This window comes from Pseudorca crassidens, chromosome 3 (genome assembly GCF_039906515.1).
Source record: "Pseudorca crassidens isolate mPseCra1 chromosome 3, mPseCra1.hap1, whole genome shotgun sequence".
Classification (NCBI taxonomy): domain Eukaryota; kingdom Metazoa; phylum Chordata; class Mammalia; order Artiodactyla; family Delphinidae; genus Pseudorca; species Pseudorca crassidens.
The window spans coordinates 47,839,479-47,858,531 of record NC_090298.1 but is presented as its reverse complement, the minus strand read 5'-3'; the positions used below and the strand labels follow the sequence as shown (position 1 = coordinate 47,858,531).

Genomic DNA, 19,053 nt, shown 5'->3' with positions numbered 1-19,053 from the left:
GTATGTATGATTAATAGATATGTGGGATTGGAGAGAGACAGGGCAGAGTCTTTTGTATATATTTCTGCATTTAATTTGTTACAGTGTGCATTATTCTGTAATTAAAGTGACAGTAGAGGAACTGCTAACCAGCTTGAGTCAAATAACAGGCATATTTACTTATATTTTGAAATATTGGGCCCCAGAGAGCCATATCTTCATTCTTTTATTAAGTAATGCATAAAGTACTATGCATTAAATTTATCAATCAACCTAAAATAAATAAAACTCTTTTTTTTATTAACTCTTCTTTCCTCCCCATCTCCCAACATATATTAATCAGGACTGAAATGCAAGGTTGGTGTCAGCAGAGAATTGAAAAAAAGACCCAAACAGCTAATGTTTAAAAATATGTGGAAATTGTTTAAAGCTATGTTGAAGTTTGTAGGTTCTTGTTATAATGAAATGACCACTCGAGAAGGAGAGCATAGAGTAGGTTTCCAGATCTTATTATGAGACTAAATACCTGAGTGACATGTGCCAACTTGCCTGTCCTCTTTGGATCTTAATTTTGCCCCAAAGTTTCCTTCTAGCTCCAGAATAGATTGAACCTGTAATTTGTTTCAAGAGATTATCCTGGGAATTTTATATATTCTCCTTATGCTTGAGGAATGCCTTATCTTTTACAGAGGGCTTTCGTAAGCATGATCTCACGAGAGACGTCACAGTAACTTGGTGAGGGAGGTGGGTAGAGAGTGAACTTAAATCAACATTCATGGACTCTTCCTGGGCTCTCTTTCTGCTGTTCATTATTTCATTCTAGCCAGTTTGCCCTGCTTCTCCTCTGTTTACATTCAAGTCCCTCTTTCATCCACTCACTTTGTTTCTTCTTCGGCTACCCTCCTTAATCTCTTCCACATTCAGTTTACCAGCACAATCAGCTAGTTCATATTTATCAACTTTCAGGTTGGTAATTTAAAATTGTGGATTGCTCTCAAGGAAGATTTTAATATATGAGTGTGTGTGTGTGTGTGTATGTGTATGTGTGTTTTGTTTTTCGCCCTTTATTCTGCATAACATGTACAGAAAAGCACACAAATTATAGGCGTACAACTCAGTGCATTTTTACAATGTGAGCGCCCCATTTAACCAATGCCCACATCAAGAAATATGACATTACCAGCAGCCCAGATGTCCCTCCGCCCCTCCCAGTCTCTACCACTACTTTGATTTCTAATACCATGGATTAGCTTTTGTCTGCTTTTAAACTTTATGTAAATACAATCATATAGTACTTTTCACATCTGGCCTTCTTATATCAATTATATTTTATCTATGTTATTCATCTATGTTATTGCATGTAGCAATAGTTCATTCTCATTGCTGTGCAGCATTCCATTGCATGAATCAATTTATCTGTTCTTATGTTGGTGGATATTTGGGTTGTTTTTGTCTATTAAGATAGTGCTATTATGAGCAGGGTGGCTTTTGGTGAACATATTTCTGTGGCATATATACTTAAGAATGGAATTGCTGGGTTATACAGTGTGCATATAATTTCCAGTTGTTCCACGTTCCCTTGGTAACACTTAGTATATTGCCTTTTTCATTTTAGCCATTCTGTAGGCATGTAGTGGTATTGCATTATAGATTTCTTTTGCATTTCACTGCTAATTAATGAGATTGAATATCTGCATATGTTATGGTAAATTTGGAGGTTCTTTTATGTGAAGTGCCTGTTTGTTTTCCCATTTTTGTATGGAGTGTCTGTCCTTTCTTGATCTGAATTTTTTGTTTTGTTTTAGAAATTCTGGTTATAGGTTATCTTACTCTACAGCTTGTATTGTTTTTGTGTGTGTATGGTTTTTTTTTTTTTTTGCGGTACGCGGGCCTCTCACTGTTGTGGCCTCTCCCGTTGCGGAGCACAGTCTCCGGACGCGCAGGCTCAGCGGCCATGGCTCACGGGCTCAGCCTCTCCGTGGCATGTGGGATCTTCCCGGACCGGGGCACAAACCCATGTCCCCTGCATTGGCAGGCGGACTCTCAACCACTGCGTCACCAGGGAAGCCCTGTGTGTGGTTTTAAGAAAGTTAAAAAGAAAAAGTTTAAATCTGGACCAACTTAATTTGGAGCATGGCTTATAGTAGTGTCAAATGAAGTAGAAAGATTGATATGCATAGGACAAAAAGATGTTTGAGTTTGGCCAGGAGAAAGACATGACTGCGAGTCAAAGTAGAATTAAGTTGAATAAGGTTAGGGGGTAGTTAAAAAAAAAAAAATAAGGAAAGTGAAAGACCAGTTAGGCGTTTGCTTGTTGAGTACCAACTGTGTGTTTGTTGTGTCTGGTGCTGTACATCCAGGGTGCCTGCTTGCACAGACCCTACCTGGGCCCTTGAAGCACCTGGTGTTGTATACTCAGGAATGATTACTGTGGCTGAGAAAGTTAGCCATCAAAGGGAGAAGAGAAATGGGACAACAGGTGCAGAGGTGATTGGGCAGTAGAGCATATGAAGAGAAACCTGGAAGAAGAGGCCTGGTTGGAAGAGAAGATAAGGAACCAGTGTTGGGCAAAATAAAAAGAATATGCTGAGGTCAGAACTATCACTGAAAGAAAAAGGTGAAATCAGAAGAGCTGATTTCAGTAGGAAGGTAGGTGAAAAATAAGGCTCAGAGTCTGTTAAGTGATAGACTTGCAAGAGGAGCATAAGAGGAGAGAGAATGGTTATGAGAGTAAGACTCTGAGTTTTCGGGACTTTTAGAAGGAATGGTGGGAAGACGAGGGTCCTAAGAAAATGTTGGAGTAATTATGCAGGAAGAACACCATATGTGAACATTTCATTTAATTTAGGGATGGCTGATGATGGCTTGGATGTCTAGATTTTATTTTTTTAATTAATTAATTTACTTATCTTTGGCTGTGTTGGGTCTTCGTTGCTGCACGCGGGCTTTCTCTGGTTGCGGCGAGCGGGGGCTACTCTTCTATTGTGGTGCGTGGGCTTCTCATTGCGGTGGCTTCTCTTGTTGTGGAGCATGGGCTCTAGGCACGCGGGCTTCAGTAGTTGTGGCTCATGGGCTCTAGAGTGCAGGCTGAGTAGTTGTGGTGCACGGGCTTAGTTGCTCCGCAGCATGTGGGATCTTCCCCGACCAGAGCTCGAACCTGTGTCCCCTGCATTGGCAGGCGGATTCTTAACCATTTGCACTACCAGGGAAGTCCCCTTAAGGCAGTCTTTTAAATGGAAAAACTGCATTCATTGTCTTAAATATTTGGGATGTAATAACCTTGTAAAAAACTCAATCGATCACTAAATACATTCCTCTCTTTTTGCCCCTAGTGGAATGAAACAGTTGAGCTTTTTCGCACCAAGATGCCGTTACGGAAACATCGGTGTCGTTTCAAAAGTTATGAACGTTGCTTCACAGCGGCCGAAGCTGTGGATTGGCTACACGAGCTGTTGAGGCGCAGCCAAAACTTTGGCCCCGAAGTGACCCGCAAACAAACGGTCCAGCTGCTAAAAAAATTCCTGAAGAATCACGTTATTGAAGACATCAAGGGAAAATGGGGCCAGGAAGACTTTGAAGACAACCGTCACTTGTACAGGTAATGGCAACAAGTCAGCCCCGAAGGGGAGGAGTTTGGGGAGGACCAGTGGGTCTGGTCAGTCTGTTGAAACTTCCTCATGTGAAAGAGCTTACTTGTCCATGGGCGTGATGCTTCAACTTGTGATTTGTTGGGTGGAGAACTGAATCTGCTGCTACAGCAAAATTGATTACAGTTTTTCTTGGTGCTCTCTTCTTCATAGAGCACCCCTTAAGTAGTCTTTTGTTGCAGTGGCTTTTCAGTGAGGAAGACTTTTTGTGCCTTTTGCACACTGGGAGGATGGCTATAGTAGCTTAGTACCTCTCCTGGGGAACATGAAAGGGTGAAAGAGTAGTTCTGTCTTGCACCTTTCTGAGCAGTGTGAAGGTGTGTATTCAGGGGGTTAGTGGCAGAGGCATCTGATCTTTAAGTGGAGCTCAGGTCTATAATGAAGAGTTGTACTAGAATTCCCCGATGTCTCAGATTAACCCTGCAGTGCATGTCTACTTTTCCCTAAACATTTTTGCTCGTGTTTTAGTGCTGTTTTATGATTGCTCACTTACTACCCAATAATCTGAGGGTAAGGATGTCTCTCTGCTGACACTTCTGTCCTCACTGCATGCTAGACTGTTTCATTGCTGGAGGTGGAGGAGACCTGCCTAGGATTCAGGGAATGGGAGAATACTAAAGAGGAATGAAGTCACACGAGTCCAGAAAAGAGGAATTGTTGAGCTATCTACAGAGAGGGCTACCAAAGTGCTAAGAACCCGAGAGGTATTAAATGAAGAAACGAAGATGATGGGCCCTTAATATTTGCTGCCTTTTACTCCAACAGAAGAATAAGGAATTCTCTTACAGCACATTCAGCGAGGCATTTTGGGGCCACGGGGCACCTGGGTTTGAGCAGAGAAAACGTGACTGTTTCCTATCTGAGTCATTTCTTTGGTTCCTTTGGGGACTAGAGGCTGAGAAAGGCTGCAGAGCAAGGGGAGGATGGTCTCCAGCACCAAGGCTAAGGCCAGACAACTTTGTATGTTTAGGATCTAACTTCGTCACGGAATTCCATCAGCAATCTCCCTCTTCTAGATGTCAAGGTTGTCAGCTGGACAATTAGTTGTCTCTCCATTTGGCAGTTATCTCTAGCTTGCTGATCCAACTTTTAATTAGAATCTTGGGTGACTTTAGCCTGTTCTGAGACCACAGTGCTTATTAGTATCAGGCAGTGGAAACTCTATCCTTGGTTCCAAATGCTGTACTTCACTGGGGATTCTTTTTTTTTTTTTTAATTGCCTGTGTTTTTTTAATTGAAGTATAAGTTAATTTACAATATTATATTAGTTTCAGATGTACAGCATCTTACTAAGTTCTTACTTAGAACTTTCTTAGACCTTAGTTCTAAGGTCTAAGAAAGGAACTGATACCAACAACACCTGTGATGTGCCAGACTCATTGCACAGTCGTCATTGAACTCAGCACCTGTAGATGTTGGTGGTATTATCTTGATCTTAAAGATCAGGAAATTAATGAGGCCAAAGTTACTGACTTGTCCAAAGTTACTCAGGTAGTAGTAAGAGTCAGGATTTAAACTGAGGTCTCTATCTCTGAAGCCTGTGTTCTTGTGGCGTGTCAGACTGCCTCCATTGCCATGGCATGAGGTTGACTAGCTTATTAAATAAACTAATGACCGAATGAGTAAACAGAATCATAAACCAGAAATATTCAGTGTAGTCAACACACGTTCATATATTCACAGAATTCCAGTAATGTATTAAGTACTATGTAATACATATTAAATGATCAGCTGTCTTCTCAAATAAAGGAGGTAAGGTAAACATAATCAGCTTAAACACTTACATAAATATAGCAGGGGATAGGTGGTTTCCTGGGTCTGTGAATTACAGAAAGGCATAGTTAGAGAAAGCAACATGAAATATAAAGACTCTTAGAGTATTTTTTAAAGACAGAAATTACACACACACCACAGGAGAATTTTATAACAGAAATGATGAGTGAAGCTTTTATTTTGGAATGTGTCAAATCTTATTTTTAGTTTAAAAACATGTCATATTTGCTGTGTGACTGCATTTACATTTGTTAACTATGATTTTATTTTTCAAGAATCCAAGAGTTAAGTATAGAAAGTAGGGGGAAATAGTGAATTTTTGTGTGTAAGAAAGGAAAGTGAGATCCTAATATCTGAATGTCCCTAACAGAGGAGATTTTGCAGAGAAGGGCCCAGAGCTATTTACTGAACCACTCTTTGCTGTTAGTAACATGGGTGACTAGAAAGAGAGCTGGACTGGCTGCCAGTGGAGACAATTTTCGATTTCACTAAAGGGTCCTCATAGTCGAGCCATATGCTGTCATCTGTGTCTAACAAAGCTTCGTGGCCCCAGACTTTGGATGAAGAGAACCAGTGATACTACCTTGTATTTTTATAAGAAATTTCAGTTTATGAAGCAATTCTTTATGATCTCATTTGATCTTCGTGACAACCCCGTATGGTAGACAGGGTGGATAGTTCATCCTCAGAGAACTAGACAGTTGTCTCTTTGAAACCTCTAAACAAAACATCAGTAAATTCCATGGGGATCATTGAATTGGCCCATTTATGTATGGGAACAGACAGTTACCTAGGATTATTTAAACCTAATGAAGTGGGTTATATAGAAATAGAGGTGTGTATTATGATCATTGCTTGTTTTGGACTATTAAATGAGGAAAGTGTTTGGCCGGCTTTAGATCTTTAGCAGGATGGGTCCTTGGTCTGGAGCCTCCACCGGGCCCTTGCCCTGTTCTTACTACTGATGCTAGCTCTGGTATGCAGTTGTAACCACGGTGTTCATGGCTTACGGATAGAAATTCACTGGCTCGGGTGTAGTGCTTGTGATCTAATGTGCAGGGAACCATTTTCTTTTTATTTTCCTTCTTCTTCCTGTGCCTTTTTTTCTTTCCTTCTCTATTTCTTTCTCTGTTTATACCACTTTATGTGTATGACTGGCATGTTCCCACTTCTTTCCCCTTTTCTTTTCCTTCTACTTCATTTCTCTCTCCTTTTCTTTCTGTCTTTTCCCTCATATTTGCTTTTTTTCTGGCTTATTTCCAAAATGTTTAATTTGAACCTAAAATTTGTTATGTAGATTTTGTCAGCTTTCTTGAATGTGACTTTCACTGTTCTTTATTTAAAAAGCAGGAGTCATGCTACCTAGTTTTAAGACTTACTCTATAAAATCACAGTAATGAAGACTGGTGTTGGTGAAGGGTTGGATGGACACTTGGGTCAGTGGAACAGAACAGAGTCCAGAAACACACACAAACATGGCCAGTTGATTTTTGACGAAGATGTAAAGGTAACTTAAAGGGAAAAGATCAGTCTTTTTGGCAAATGATGTTGGAACAATTAGAAGGCAGCTATGCTTACCACTATACCACCAATGCTCACAATGTTGGGACAGTTGGACATCTATTCATCTACATGCAAAAAAATGAACCTCAACCTAAACCTAATTTTTTAATACAGAAATTCATTCATAGAATTCAATGTAAAACTAAAAAAATTTTAGAAAAACAGAAAATCTTTATGCCCTGGGGTTAGGCAAGGAGATTTTAGACATGACACCAAAAGCATGATTTATAAAAGAAAAAACATGATAAATTGGACTTCATCAAAATTAAAAACTTTTGCTATGTGAAAGGCACTGTTAAGAGGATGAGAGGACAAGCGAATGTTGGGGAGAAAATACTGGTAAATCGCATATATGACAGTGAACTGGTATCAAGAATATATAAAGAATTCACAAAACTCAACTGTAAGAAAACAAACAACAAATAATAGATTTGAAAAGACACTTCATCAAAGATATAAAGATGCTTCATCAAAGATATACAGACAGCAAATAAGCACCTGAAAAGATGTTTAACATTATTAGCACTAGGGAAATGCAAATTAAAACCATGGTGAGATACCACTACATATCTAGTAGAATGGCTAAAATAAGAATACTAATAACGCCAAAATCAAGAGAGGATGCAGAGCAATTGGAAATCTCCTCCATTGATGGTGGGAAGCCTAGATTGGTAGTCACTTTGGAAAACAGTTTGGCAGTCTCTTTTAAAGTTAAACATGTACTTATATATGACTTCATATTCCTGCTCCTGGGCGTTTACCCTGGAGAAATGAAAGCTTATGTTCACACAAAAACTTGTATGTGAATATATATATTTTTAACATCTTTATTGGAGTATAATTGCTTTACAATGTTGTGTTAGTTTCTGCTGTATAACAAAGTGAATCATCTATACATATACATATATCCCCATATCCCCTCCCTCTTGAGCCTCCCTCCCACCCTCCCTATCCCACCCCTCTAGGTGGTCACAAAGCACTGAGCTGATCTCCCTGTGCTATGCGGCTGCTTCCCACTAGCTATCGATTTTACATTTGTTAGTGTATATATGTCAATGCTACCATCTCACTTCATCCCAGCTTACCGTTCCGTACCTAAATATTTATAGCATCTCTGTTAATTCAAATGTTCCTATGGGTGAATGGATAAACACTGAACATCTATATGGAACGCTTCTGTGCATATCCAGTGCAGTGGGAGGTGTGACTAAGTCAGAGCAGGAGGGAGGTTTTTTGTGAATAATTGAATTGTTCTGTTTGTTGATTGTGATGGTGGTTTTACAAAGTGTATATGTGTGTTAAAATTGATAGAGCAGTACACACACACACACACACACACACACACACACAAGAAAAAAAGAATAAATTTTACTATATGCTAATAACATTTTTTTAATGCTGGAGATTTGAAAAATCTCTATTTTTACCTCTAGTGAAAGAAATCCTAATTTACATTGATTGAGGTATATGGCCCTTCAGTCATTTTCTGTGGCTCTGGGAAAAAGTCTTTATTATTACCCTATAGGTCTTTTGAAGGGACCAATAGGAACTTCTTCAAGTTAATGGACTATTGGCTCCCTCTAGTGGACACCTTTTGTTTTTATAGTAAAGCTTAAAATTGTGATTGTGAGTTTTGTTTTTCTTTTGTTTTTATTCATTTAAAGTCCTGAGTTTTTATCCTGTGATAGTTGGATAAATTTTGTACATTTCCTATGCATCAGTTTTTTTCATCTATAAGATGACAGCGCTGGACTAGATCTTTAAGGTCTTTTTCCATTCTAAACTTTTATGGTTCCAAATATTGAGTACATATCATAGATGTTTTCCAAGCCCTAGGCGATGAAGAAGATATGAAAGAAATGTAACATTCTTTTCCTCCCTAATTTTGCAATCTCTTTTGAGAGAGAGTATGCATATATAAAAAAGATATGTAGCAGAACCAAGGCAGCATTGAATTAATTAACCAAAATGAACCTGTAACAAAAGCTTAGAGGTACTACACTGGCAGTCCTTGGGTTGACACAGCTGTTTTGTTTAACTGGCATTGTGTTTTTAATCATTGAAATTTTTTTCTCATTTTTGTTTTTCAATTTTGTGTATTTTGTGAAGGTAATACATTCATGTGTTTCAAAATTTACAAAGTACAAAAGAGTATATACAATAAAAATTTCCCTTCTACTTTGCTCCCCCAGGTGGGGTTCAGGCCTTGAACTTGCATTGAAGCTTTCTTATTTTTATTATTTATTCTCAAGTTGTGTTGTTCTTTTTAATACCTTAAATGCTAGTTTGTCCTGGATGAGAAGAAGCTGAATAACTTTCAAATGCACAATAGAAATAGAGTGGGGGGTAGAGGGGGAAGAACAGGATAGAAAATAGTTTATTCTTACTTTTTCCCATGTAAAGGCTTAAGCAAAAAAATATAGAAAAGTCACAATGTTAACAGTAGTTATTTCTGGATAGAGGGCTTAAAGACAGCATAAATTATTTTCTCTCTTCTTAATTTTACACATTGAGTACATATTGCTTTTATTTTCAATTTTTAAAATCATTCCAGTAAAAGAGTAATCAATAAATTGTATTGTTTGGAAGTTTACAATGATAGGATGACTTCTTCTGGGCACCTCTGCTCCATACCAGTACCCCACTTGCTTCTGGATACTGTGGACTAAGAATGCTGCCTGCCATTATCAGTAAACAAAGGATGTTGCAGCCATCGAGCAATCAGCCACTGCAGCCACCTTGTTGAGCCCTGAGGGGACTCAGGATGGGAGAGCACAGGATACTGGCCCCAGATAGCTAAGGTGCATGTCAAAGGGATGATTTCAGTGAGCCCAGACTCTTGCATCTTCCCATACATAGAAAAGCGCCAAGTTAATTAACTTGAGATATGTGGTTTTCTTTAATTAATCTTTTGATGTTCCCACTATCTGGACTTTGTTACAAAACTCCTATATATCTTGGCTCTCCCCTTACCTCTTCAGAGCAGTTTCTCAGAGCTATCTGAGAGGCTGCCTTCCAGGCTTGAACTCCTGAGAAAGTTCGCCAAATAATACATGATTCTGAAGTTTTAGGTCGTCCATTTTCTTCAGTCGACAGTAGTAAAAATTCATCCGGAAGAGAGAAGGCACAAAAGTAGCCAAAAAAATCTTGGGCAACAAGACCTCTGCTTTATCAGAAACTAAAATGCCATAGGGCTAAACAGTGTGATAGTAGACCTGGAATAAATAAATCTGGAACTGACTAGAGTAGAGAAAAAACAAACTCTCCACCCAGTTCCCTTCCCCACAGGCACCTAATGTTATTAGCTTATAACACAGCGTCTTAAAAAATTGTGAACAAATGGGAGCAAATTTAATTGGAGCAAATTCCCCCCAGTTGCCGCCCTTCCCACCACTTCACTACATCACACCAGACTGTATCATGGTAATGTTGTCTGTCTTGGTCAGTGCAGGAATTGTGTTTGTGACCCAGTCGGTGTGGACTGGAGTTTTGTGAGATCTCCTGGAGGAGGGAGGTGGAGGACGTCCATCTGGGTCCTGAGAATGGGATAGGGTCTGGATGATCAGACGGGATGGGAAGGGGGAGCATATTCCAGGTGACAGGACCACGGCTCTCAGTCAGATATACCTAAGTCAGCTTCACTGGGAGAAGAGGGAGGAGGCTAACCTGGCTGGAGAAGTTTTAGGTCAGGAAATCATAGGGCTAAATTTGGTGGTGTTTCTTAAATATCTGGCTATGGAGTTGACATTTATGTAAAAGGAAAAGGCAGCCAAGGTCCGTGTTTTGAGTAGGAATGAAGTCTGTGTTCTAGAATAGAGTTAATTGGACTTCCCTGGTGGTCCAGTGGTTAAGACTCTGTGCTTCCACTGTGGGGGGGCATGGGTTCGATCTCTGGTCAGGGATCCCACATGCCATGCCGTGTGCCCAAAAAAAAGGGAATAGAATAGAGTTAATTGAATAGTAGTAATAGAATAGATTTTTAAGGCAGTGAAACTGGTGAGGTTTTCAAGGTAACTGGTGGGGGTGATGTTGCCTGGATGAGAATGCCAGCCATGGGGCTGAAAAAGAAGGAAGGGCCCACATTTATAGCCAAATTCCAGGCTAGACCCTAACTGCTCCATAGGCCTTCGGGTTTGCCTGAAGTCTGACATTTTTTAAATGTATTATTCATTAGTCTGAAATTGCTATTTTCATTTAGAATCTTTGTTGACGTTTGGCATTTTCTTTTACTGAGGCCTGGAATGTAACTCAAGTACTTTTCAAGGCAACTGTCAATCCGTAATACCTTGCAGTTATTCAGACACATCTACAGTGTTTAGTGGGTGTTTAAATCTTTGGAATGGCTTTGTTCCTATTTAATGTCTCAAGGAGTTTGGAGCCTCCGGAGCTGGAGCTGGGTGAGTGTCTCAGAGTCTCTGTCCCCATACCTCCCACAAGGGTCAAGAATGAACGTCCAGTTCACAGTGTCATAGCTGTGGGATAATGATGGAAAAATATATAGTAGAGGGGACTTCCCTGGTGGCGTGGTGGTTAAGAATCCGCCTGCCAATGCAGGGGACACGGGTTTGATCTCTGGTCTGGGAAGATCCCACATGCCGCGGAGCAACTAAGCCCATGCGCCACAACTACTGAGCCCACGTGCTGCAGCTACTGAAGCCTGTGTGCTCTAGGGCCCGCTTGCCGTAACTACTGAGCCCGCGTGCTGCAACTACTGAAGCTCGCATGCCTAGAGCTCATGCTCCGCAACAAGAGAAACCATTGCAATGAGAAGCCCGTGCACTGCAATGAAGAGCAGCCCCCGCTCGCCACAACTAGAGAAAGGCCATGCGCAGCAATGAAGACCCAACGCAGCCAAAAAAAAAAAAAAAAGAAAAAAAGAAAAATATATAGTAGATGTTTGGCTTTTTTTTGCTGCCACGCCTTCTAGACTCCTTTTCTAGTTTGTGGGATCTCTTGTTTGTGTGAGCCTTGGTGGGAAGGAGAGCCCCGCCCCCAGTGGAAGCCTAGGCAGGTGAGACGCTCTCTCCCTGCCCCTGAGCAGTTACGGTGCAGGCACACATCCTACACGTGGCTGTTGGTATGTTCCTACCTAGGACTTTGGACAGCTTAGAGTTTGTTGCGATAGCAGTGGTGGCCTGCAGGAGCAAGGACAAGCAGCCCTGGTGCCAGCAGTGGCTTTCACACTAGACTGTCACTTGTGGTTCCTGCTGTGTGTGCTGTGGGGCTTCCTTTTGTCCAAACTTTTTTTTTTTTTTTTGACTTTCTGATCCTGGTTTTCCAGCTCTCCTATTGATCTTGTGACCTACTAGGATATCTTCAAACTCCTTTCTGGTTAAATTAGCCAGAATTGGTTTCTGCAACCGAGAACTCAGACTGAAATAACAAGCAATGCCTATAGAGGTAGCAAAACTGGGGCAGCTCTTTGGGCCTAGGAAATAGTGCCACAATTTCTGTGTGTATTGGGACCGCCTGAGAGCTAAGCACCAGGTCAGATTGGCCTGTAGCAATCAGAGAAAAGGAGATGGAGCTCAGAATCCCTGAAGCACAGGAATGGAGTCTACTAAGAATAATGGCTACACATGGCGGGGGTGGGGGGGCGGGGGGCTGAAAGTTCTGTACTGGGCTGTTTAGTCTAACTGATTCTAATGGAGGTTGCATTGTAACTGCCGTCTTTGGATGTAAAAGATGCCAGTATGGTGCGTTAAATAGAAGGTTGAAGTAGATTGCCCTCACTCACAAAAGACAACTCCTGGTAACTGATCAACTTTTGTTTTGTAACATCCTTTCTTAGGCTTTTTGGTGATTAACTTGTGAAAATTGCAAACTTGTGATTTATCTATCTTGGTCTTTCATTTGTGGTCATAGTTACACATTGCCTATCAGGTTACTTTATCCTTCCCTTTATATTTGTTTGTTTTATCCACTTGGTCTTCACCAACTTGCTCTTGGAATTCTTTTTTTCTTTAACCCTTACCCAGCTTTCTTTTCTATGAATTTATGATACCTGGTTATTATCATTAATAGAGAATGATGCATCATTAGTAGGGAATGGGACAATGGAATTCAGAAAAATCAAAGGCTTACTGAATGCCTTTGGCTTACTGAATGCTCCAATTTCAGATGGAGACAAAGCTCTTTAGGCCAGAGAAGGTAGATTGAACAGGGATAGTTCTCAAATACTGTTGACCTTGAAACAAAATATAGTTGACCCTTGAAAAATGCAGGGGTTAGGAGCGCCGACCCCCTGCACAGTCAAAAATCCGAGTATAAATTTGTTTTTTGCTCTCCGTATCTCCACATTTGCATATTCAACCAACTGCAGATTGTGTTGTGCTTTGCTTTGTTTTTTTTTGTTTTAGTGTGTATTTTTTTTTTTTTTTTTTTTTTGCGGTATGTGGGCTTCTCACTGTTGTGGCCTCTCCCGTTGCGGAGCACAGGCTCTGGACGCGCAGGCTTAACGGCCATGGCTCAAGGGCCTAGCCACTCCGTGGCATGTGGGATCTTCCCAGACCGGGGCACGAACCCGTGTCTCCTGCATCGGCAGGCGGACTCTCAATCACTGCGCCACCAGGGAAGCCCTTTAGTGTGTATTTTATTTTATTTTTTTGAAGTTTAGAATTTTATTTATTTTTTTATACAGCAGGTTCTTATTAGTTATCCATTTTATACATATTAGTGTATACATGTCAATCCCAATCTCCCAATTCATCACCACCCCCCCCCACTTTCCCCCCTTGGTGTCCATACGTTTGTTCTCTACATCTGTGTCTCAATTTCTGCCCTGCAAACCGGTTCATCTGTACCATTTTTCTAGGTTCCACATATATGCATTAATATACGATATTTGTTTTTCTCTTTCTGACTTAGTTCACTCTGTATGACAGTCTCTAGATTCATCCATGTCTCTAAAAATGACCCAGTTTCTTTCCTTTTTATGGCTGAGTAATATTCCATTGTATATATGTACCACATCTTCTTTATCCATTTTTATGTCGATGGGCATTTAGGTTGCTTCTAGGACTTGGCTATTGTAAATAGTGCTTCAATGAACATTGGGGTGCATGTGTCTTTTTTTTTAAACATGGGCTGGATCCCTGCCCTGCTTTCTCTCTCCTGGAAGCAGCCATGCTTTTTTTTTTTTTTTTAATTAATTAATTGTTTATTTATTTATTTTATTTTTGGCTGTGTTGGGTCTTCATTTCTGTGCGTGGGCTTTCTCTAGTTGCGGCGAGCGGGGACCACTCTTCATCGCGGTGTGCGGGCTGCATGTGTCTTTTTGAATTATGGTTTTCTCTGGGTATATGCCCGGTAGTGGGATTGCTGGGTCATATGGTAATTCTATTTTTGGTTTTTTAAGGAACCTCCATACTGTTCTCCGTAGTGACTGTATCACTTTACATTCCCACCAACAGTGCAAGAGGGTTCCCTTTTCTCCACACCCTCTCCAGCATTTGTTGTTTGTAGATTTTCTGATGATGCCCATTCCAACTGGTGTGAGGTGACACCTCCTTGTAGTTTTGATTTGCATTTCTCTAATAATTAGTGACGTTGAGCAGCTTTTCATGTGCTTTTTGGCCATCTGTATGTCTTCTTTGGAGAAATCTCTATTTAGGTCTTCTGCCCATTTTTGGTTTGGGTTGTTTGTTTTTTTTAATATCGAGCTGCATGTGCTGTTTGTATATTTAGGAGATTAATCCTTTATCTGTTGATTTGTTTGCAAATATTTTCTCCCATTCTGAGGTTTGTCTTTTCGTCTTGTTTGTAGTTTCCTTTGCTTTGCAGAAGGTTTTAAGTTTCATTAGGTCCCATTTGTTTATTTTTGTTTTTGTTTCCATTACTCTAGGAGGTGGATCAAAAAAGATCTTGCTGTGATTTATGTCAAAGAGTGTTCTTCCTATGTTTTCCTCTAAGAGTTTTATAGTGTCTGGTCTTAAATTTAGGTCTCGAATCCATTTTGACATTATTTTTGTGTATGGAGTTAGGGAGTGTTCTAATTTCATTCTTTTACATGTAGCTGTCCAGTTTTCCCAGCACCACTTATTGAAGAGGCTGTCTTTTCTCCATTGTATATCCTTGCCTCCTTTGTCATAGATTAGTTGACCATTGATGCGTGGGTTTATCTCTGGGCTTTCTATCCTGTTCCATTGATCTGTATTTCTGTTTTTGTGCCAGTACCACATTGTCTTGATTACTGTAGCTTTGTAGTATAGTCCGAAGTCAGGGAGTCTGATTCCTCCAGCTCCGTTTTTTTTCCTCAAGACTGCTTTGGCTATTCAGGATCTTTTGTGTCTCCATACAAATTTTAAGATTTTTTTGTACTAGTTCTGTAAAAAATGCCATTGGTAATTTGATAGGGATTGCATTGAATCTGTAGATTGCTTTGGGTAGTATAGTCACTTTCACAATATTGATTCTTCCAATCCAAAAACATGGTATATCTCTCCATCTGTTTGTATCATCTTTAATTTCTTTCATCAGTGTCTTATAGTTTTCTGCATACAGGTCTTTTGTCTCCCTAGGTAGCTTTATTCCTAGGTATTTTATTCTTTTTGTTGCAGTGGTAAATGGGAGTGTTTTGTTAATTTCTCTTTCATATTTTTCATCATTAGTGTATAGGAATGCAAGAGATTGCTCTGCATTAAATTTGTATCCTGCAACTTTACCAAATTCATTGATTAGCTCTAGTAGTTTTCTGGTGGCACCTTTAGGATTCTCTATGTATACTGTCATGTCATCTTCAAACAGTGACAGTTTTACTTCTTCTTTTCCAAGTTGTATTCCTTTTATTTCTTTTTCCTCTCTGATTGCCATGGCTAGGACTTCCAAAACTATGTTGAATAATAGTGGTGAGAGTGGACATCCTTGTCTTGTTCCTGATCTTAGAGGAAATGCTTTCAGTTTTTCACCATTGAGAATGATGTTTGCTGTCGGTTTGTCGTATATTGCCTTTATTTTGTTGAGGTAGTTTCCCTCTATGCCCACTTTCTGGAGAGTATTTATCATAAATGGGTGTTGAATATTGTCAAAAGCTCTTTCTGCATCTATTGAGATGATCATATGGTTCTTATTCTCCAGTTTGTTAATATGGTGTATCACATTGATTGATTTGTGTATATTGAAGATCCTTGCATTCCTGGGATAAATCCCACTTGATCATGGTGTTTGATCCTTTTAATGTGTAGTTGGATTCTGTTTGCTAGTATTTTGTTGAGGATTTTTGCATCTATGTTCATCAGTGATAATGGTATATAATTTTCTTTTTTTGTAGTATCTTTGTCTGGTTTTGGTATCAGGGTGATGGTGGCCTCGAGAATGAGTTTGGGAGTGTTCCTTCCTCTGCAATTTTTTGGAAGAGTTTGAGAAGGCTTGGTGTTAGCCCTTCTCTAAATGTTTGATAGAATTCACCTGTGAAGCCATGTGGTCCTGGACTTTTGTTTGTTGGAAGAGTTTTAATCACAGTTTCAATTTCATTGCTTGTGATTGGTCTGTTCATATTTTCTCTTTCTTCCTGGTTCAGTCTTGGAAGGTTATACATTTCTAAGAATTTGTCCATTTCTTCCAGGTTGTCCATTTTATTGGCATAGAGTTGCTTGTCGTAGTCTCTTAGGATGCTTTGTATTTCTGTGGTGTCTGTTGTAACTTCTCCTTTTTCATTTCTAATTTTATTGATTTGAGTCTTCTACCTGTTTTTCTTGATGAGTCTGGCTAATGGTTTATCAATTTTGTTTATCTCCTCAAAGAACCAACTTTTAGTTTTATTGATCTTCACTATTGTTTTCTTTGTTTCTATTTCATTTATTTCTGCTCTGATCTTTATGATTTCTTTCCTTCTTCTGACTTTGGGTTCTTTCTCTAGTTCCTTTAAATGCAAGGTTAGATTGTTTATTTGACATTTTTCTTGTTTCTTGAGGTAGGCTTGTATTGCTATAAACTTCCCTCTTAGAACTGCTTTTGCTGAATCCCATAGGTTTTGGATCGTCGTGTTTTCATTGTCATTTGTCTCTAGGTATTTTTTGATTTCTTCAGTGATCTCTTGGTTATTTAGTAATGTATTGTTCAGCCTCCGTATGTTTGTGTTTTTAACGTTTTTTTCCCTGTAATTGATTTCTAATCTCATAGTGTTGTGGTCAGAAAAGATGCTTGATATGAGTTTAATTTTCTTTTTCTTTTTTTTTTTTTTTAACATCTTTATTGGGGTATAATTGCCTTACAATAGTGTGTTAGTTTCTGCTTTATAACAAAGTGAATCAGTCATACATACACACATGTTCCCATATCTCTTCCCTCTTGCGTCTCCCTCCCTCCCACCCTCCCCATCCCACCCTTCCAGGCTGTCACAAAGCACCGAGCCAATATCCCTGTGCCATGCGGCTGCTTCCCACCATCCATCTACCTTACTACGTTTGTTAGTGCGTATATGTCCATGACTCTCTCCCGCCCCATCACAGCTCACCCCTCCCCCTCCCCATATACTCAAGTCTGTTCTCTAGGAGGTCTGCGTCTTTATTCCTGCCTTACCCCTAGGCTCTTCATGACATTTTTTTCCCTTAAATTCCATATATATGTGTTAGCATACGGTATTTGTCTTTTTCTTTCTGACTTACTTCACTGTGTATGACAGACTCTAGGTCTATCCACCTCATTACAAATAGCTCAGTTTCGTTTCTTTTTACGGCTGAGTAATATTCCATTGTATATATGTGCCACATCTTCTTTATCCATTCATCCGATGATGGGCACTTAGGTTGTTTCCATCTCCGGGCTATTGTAAATAGAGCTGCAATGAACATTTTGGTACATGACTCTTTTTGAATTTCGGTTTTCTCAGGGTATATGCCCAGTAGTGGGATTGCTGGGTCATATGGTAGTTCTATTTGTAGTTTTTTAAGGAACCTCCATACTGTTCTCCATAGTGGCTGAACCAATTCACATTCCCACCAGCAGTGCAAGAGTGTTCCCTTTTCTCCACACCCTCTCCAGCATTTATTGTTTCTAGATTTTTTGATGATGGCCATTCTGACTGGTGTGAGATGATATCTCATTGTAGTTTTGATTTGCATTTCTCTAATGATTAATGATGTTGAGCATTCTTTCATGTGTTTGTTGGCACTCTGTATATCTTCTTTGGAGAAATGTCTGTTTAGGTCTTCTGCCCATTTTTGGATTGGGTTGTTTGTTTTTTTGTTATTGAGCTGCATGAGCTGCTTGTAAATTTTGGAGATTAATCCATTGTCGGTTGCTTCATTTGCAAATATTTTCTCCCATTCTGACGGTTGTCTTTTGGTCTTGTTTAAGGTTTCCTTTGCTGTGCAAAAGCTTTGAAGTTTCATTAGGTCCCATTTGTTTATTTTTGTTTTTATTTCCATTACTCTAGGAGGTGGGTCAGAAAGAATCTTGCTGTGATTTATGTCATAGAGTGTTCTGCCTATGTTTTCCTCTAAGAGTTTGATAGTTTCTGGCCTTACATTTAGGTCTTTAATCCATTTTGAGCTTATTTTTATGTATGGTGTTAGGGAGTGATCTAATCTCATACTTTTACATGTAGCTGTCCAGTTTTCCCAGCACCACTTATTGAAGAGGCTGTCCTTTCTCCACTGTACATTCCTGCCACCTTTATCAAAGATAAGGTGTCCATATGTGCATGGGTTTATCTCTGGGCTTTCTATCCTGTTCCATTGATCTATCTTTCTGTTTTTGTGCCAGTACCATACCGTCTTGATAACTGTAGCTTTGTAGTATAGTCTGAAGTCAGGGAGCCTGATTCCTCCAGTTCCTTTTTTTGTTCTCAAGATTGCTTTGGCTATTCGGGGTCTTTTGTGTTTCCATACAAATTGCGAAATTTTTTGTTCTAGTTCTGTGAAAAATGCCAGTGGTAGTTTGATAGGGATTGCATTGAATCTATAGATTGCTTTGGGTAGTAGAGTCATTTTCACAATGTTGATTCTTCCAATCCAAGAACATGGTATATGTCTCCATCTATTTGTATCATCTTTAATTTCTTTCATCAGTGTCTTATAATTTTCTGCATACAGATCTTTTGTCTCCTTAGGTAGATTTATTCCTAGATATTTTATTCTTTTTGTTGCAATGG

The 19,053-nt window shown here is 39.6% G+C and overlaps 1 protein-coding gene across 1 annotated transcript in view; it reads left to right on the top strand.

Annotated features, from left to right (window-relative positions):
* Window positions 1-19,053, top strand: part of DEPDC1B (DEP domain containing 1B) — a 107,810-nt gene that overhangs the window by 5,738 nt on the left and 83,019 nt on the right. Inside the window, exon 2 of the mRNA XM_067730755.1 lies at window positions 3,312-3,577. Within this exon, the coding sequence (XP_067586856.1) occupies window positions 3,312-3,577 (266 nt within the window). The remainder of the gene's footprint in view (window positions 1-3,311; window positions 3,578-19,053) is intronic.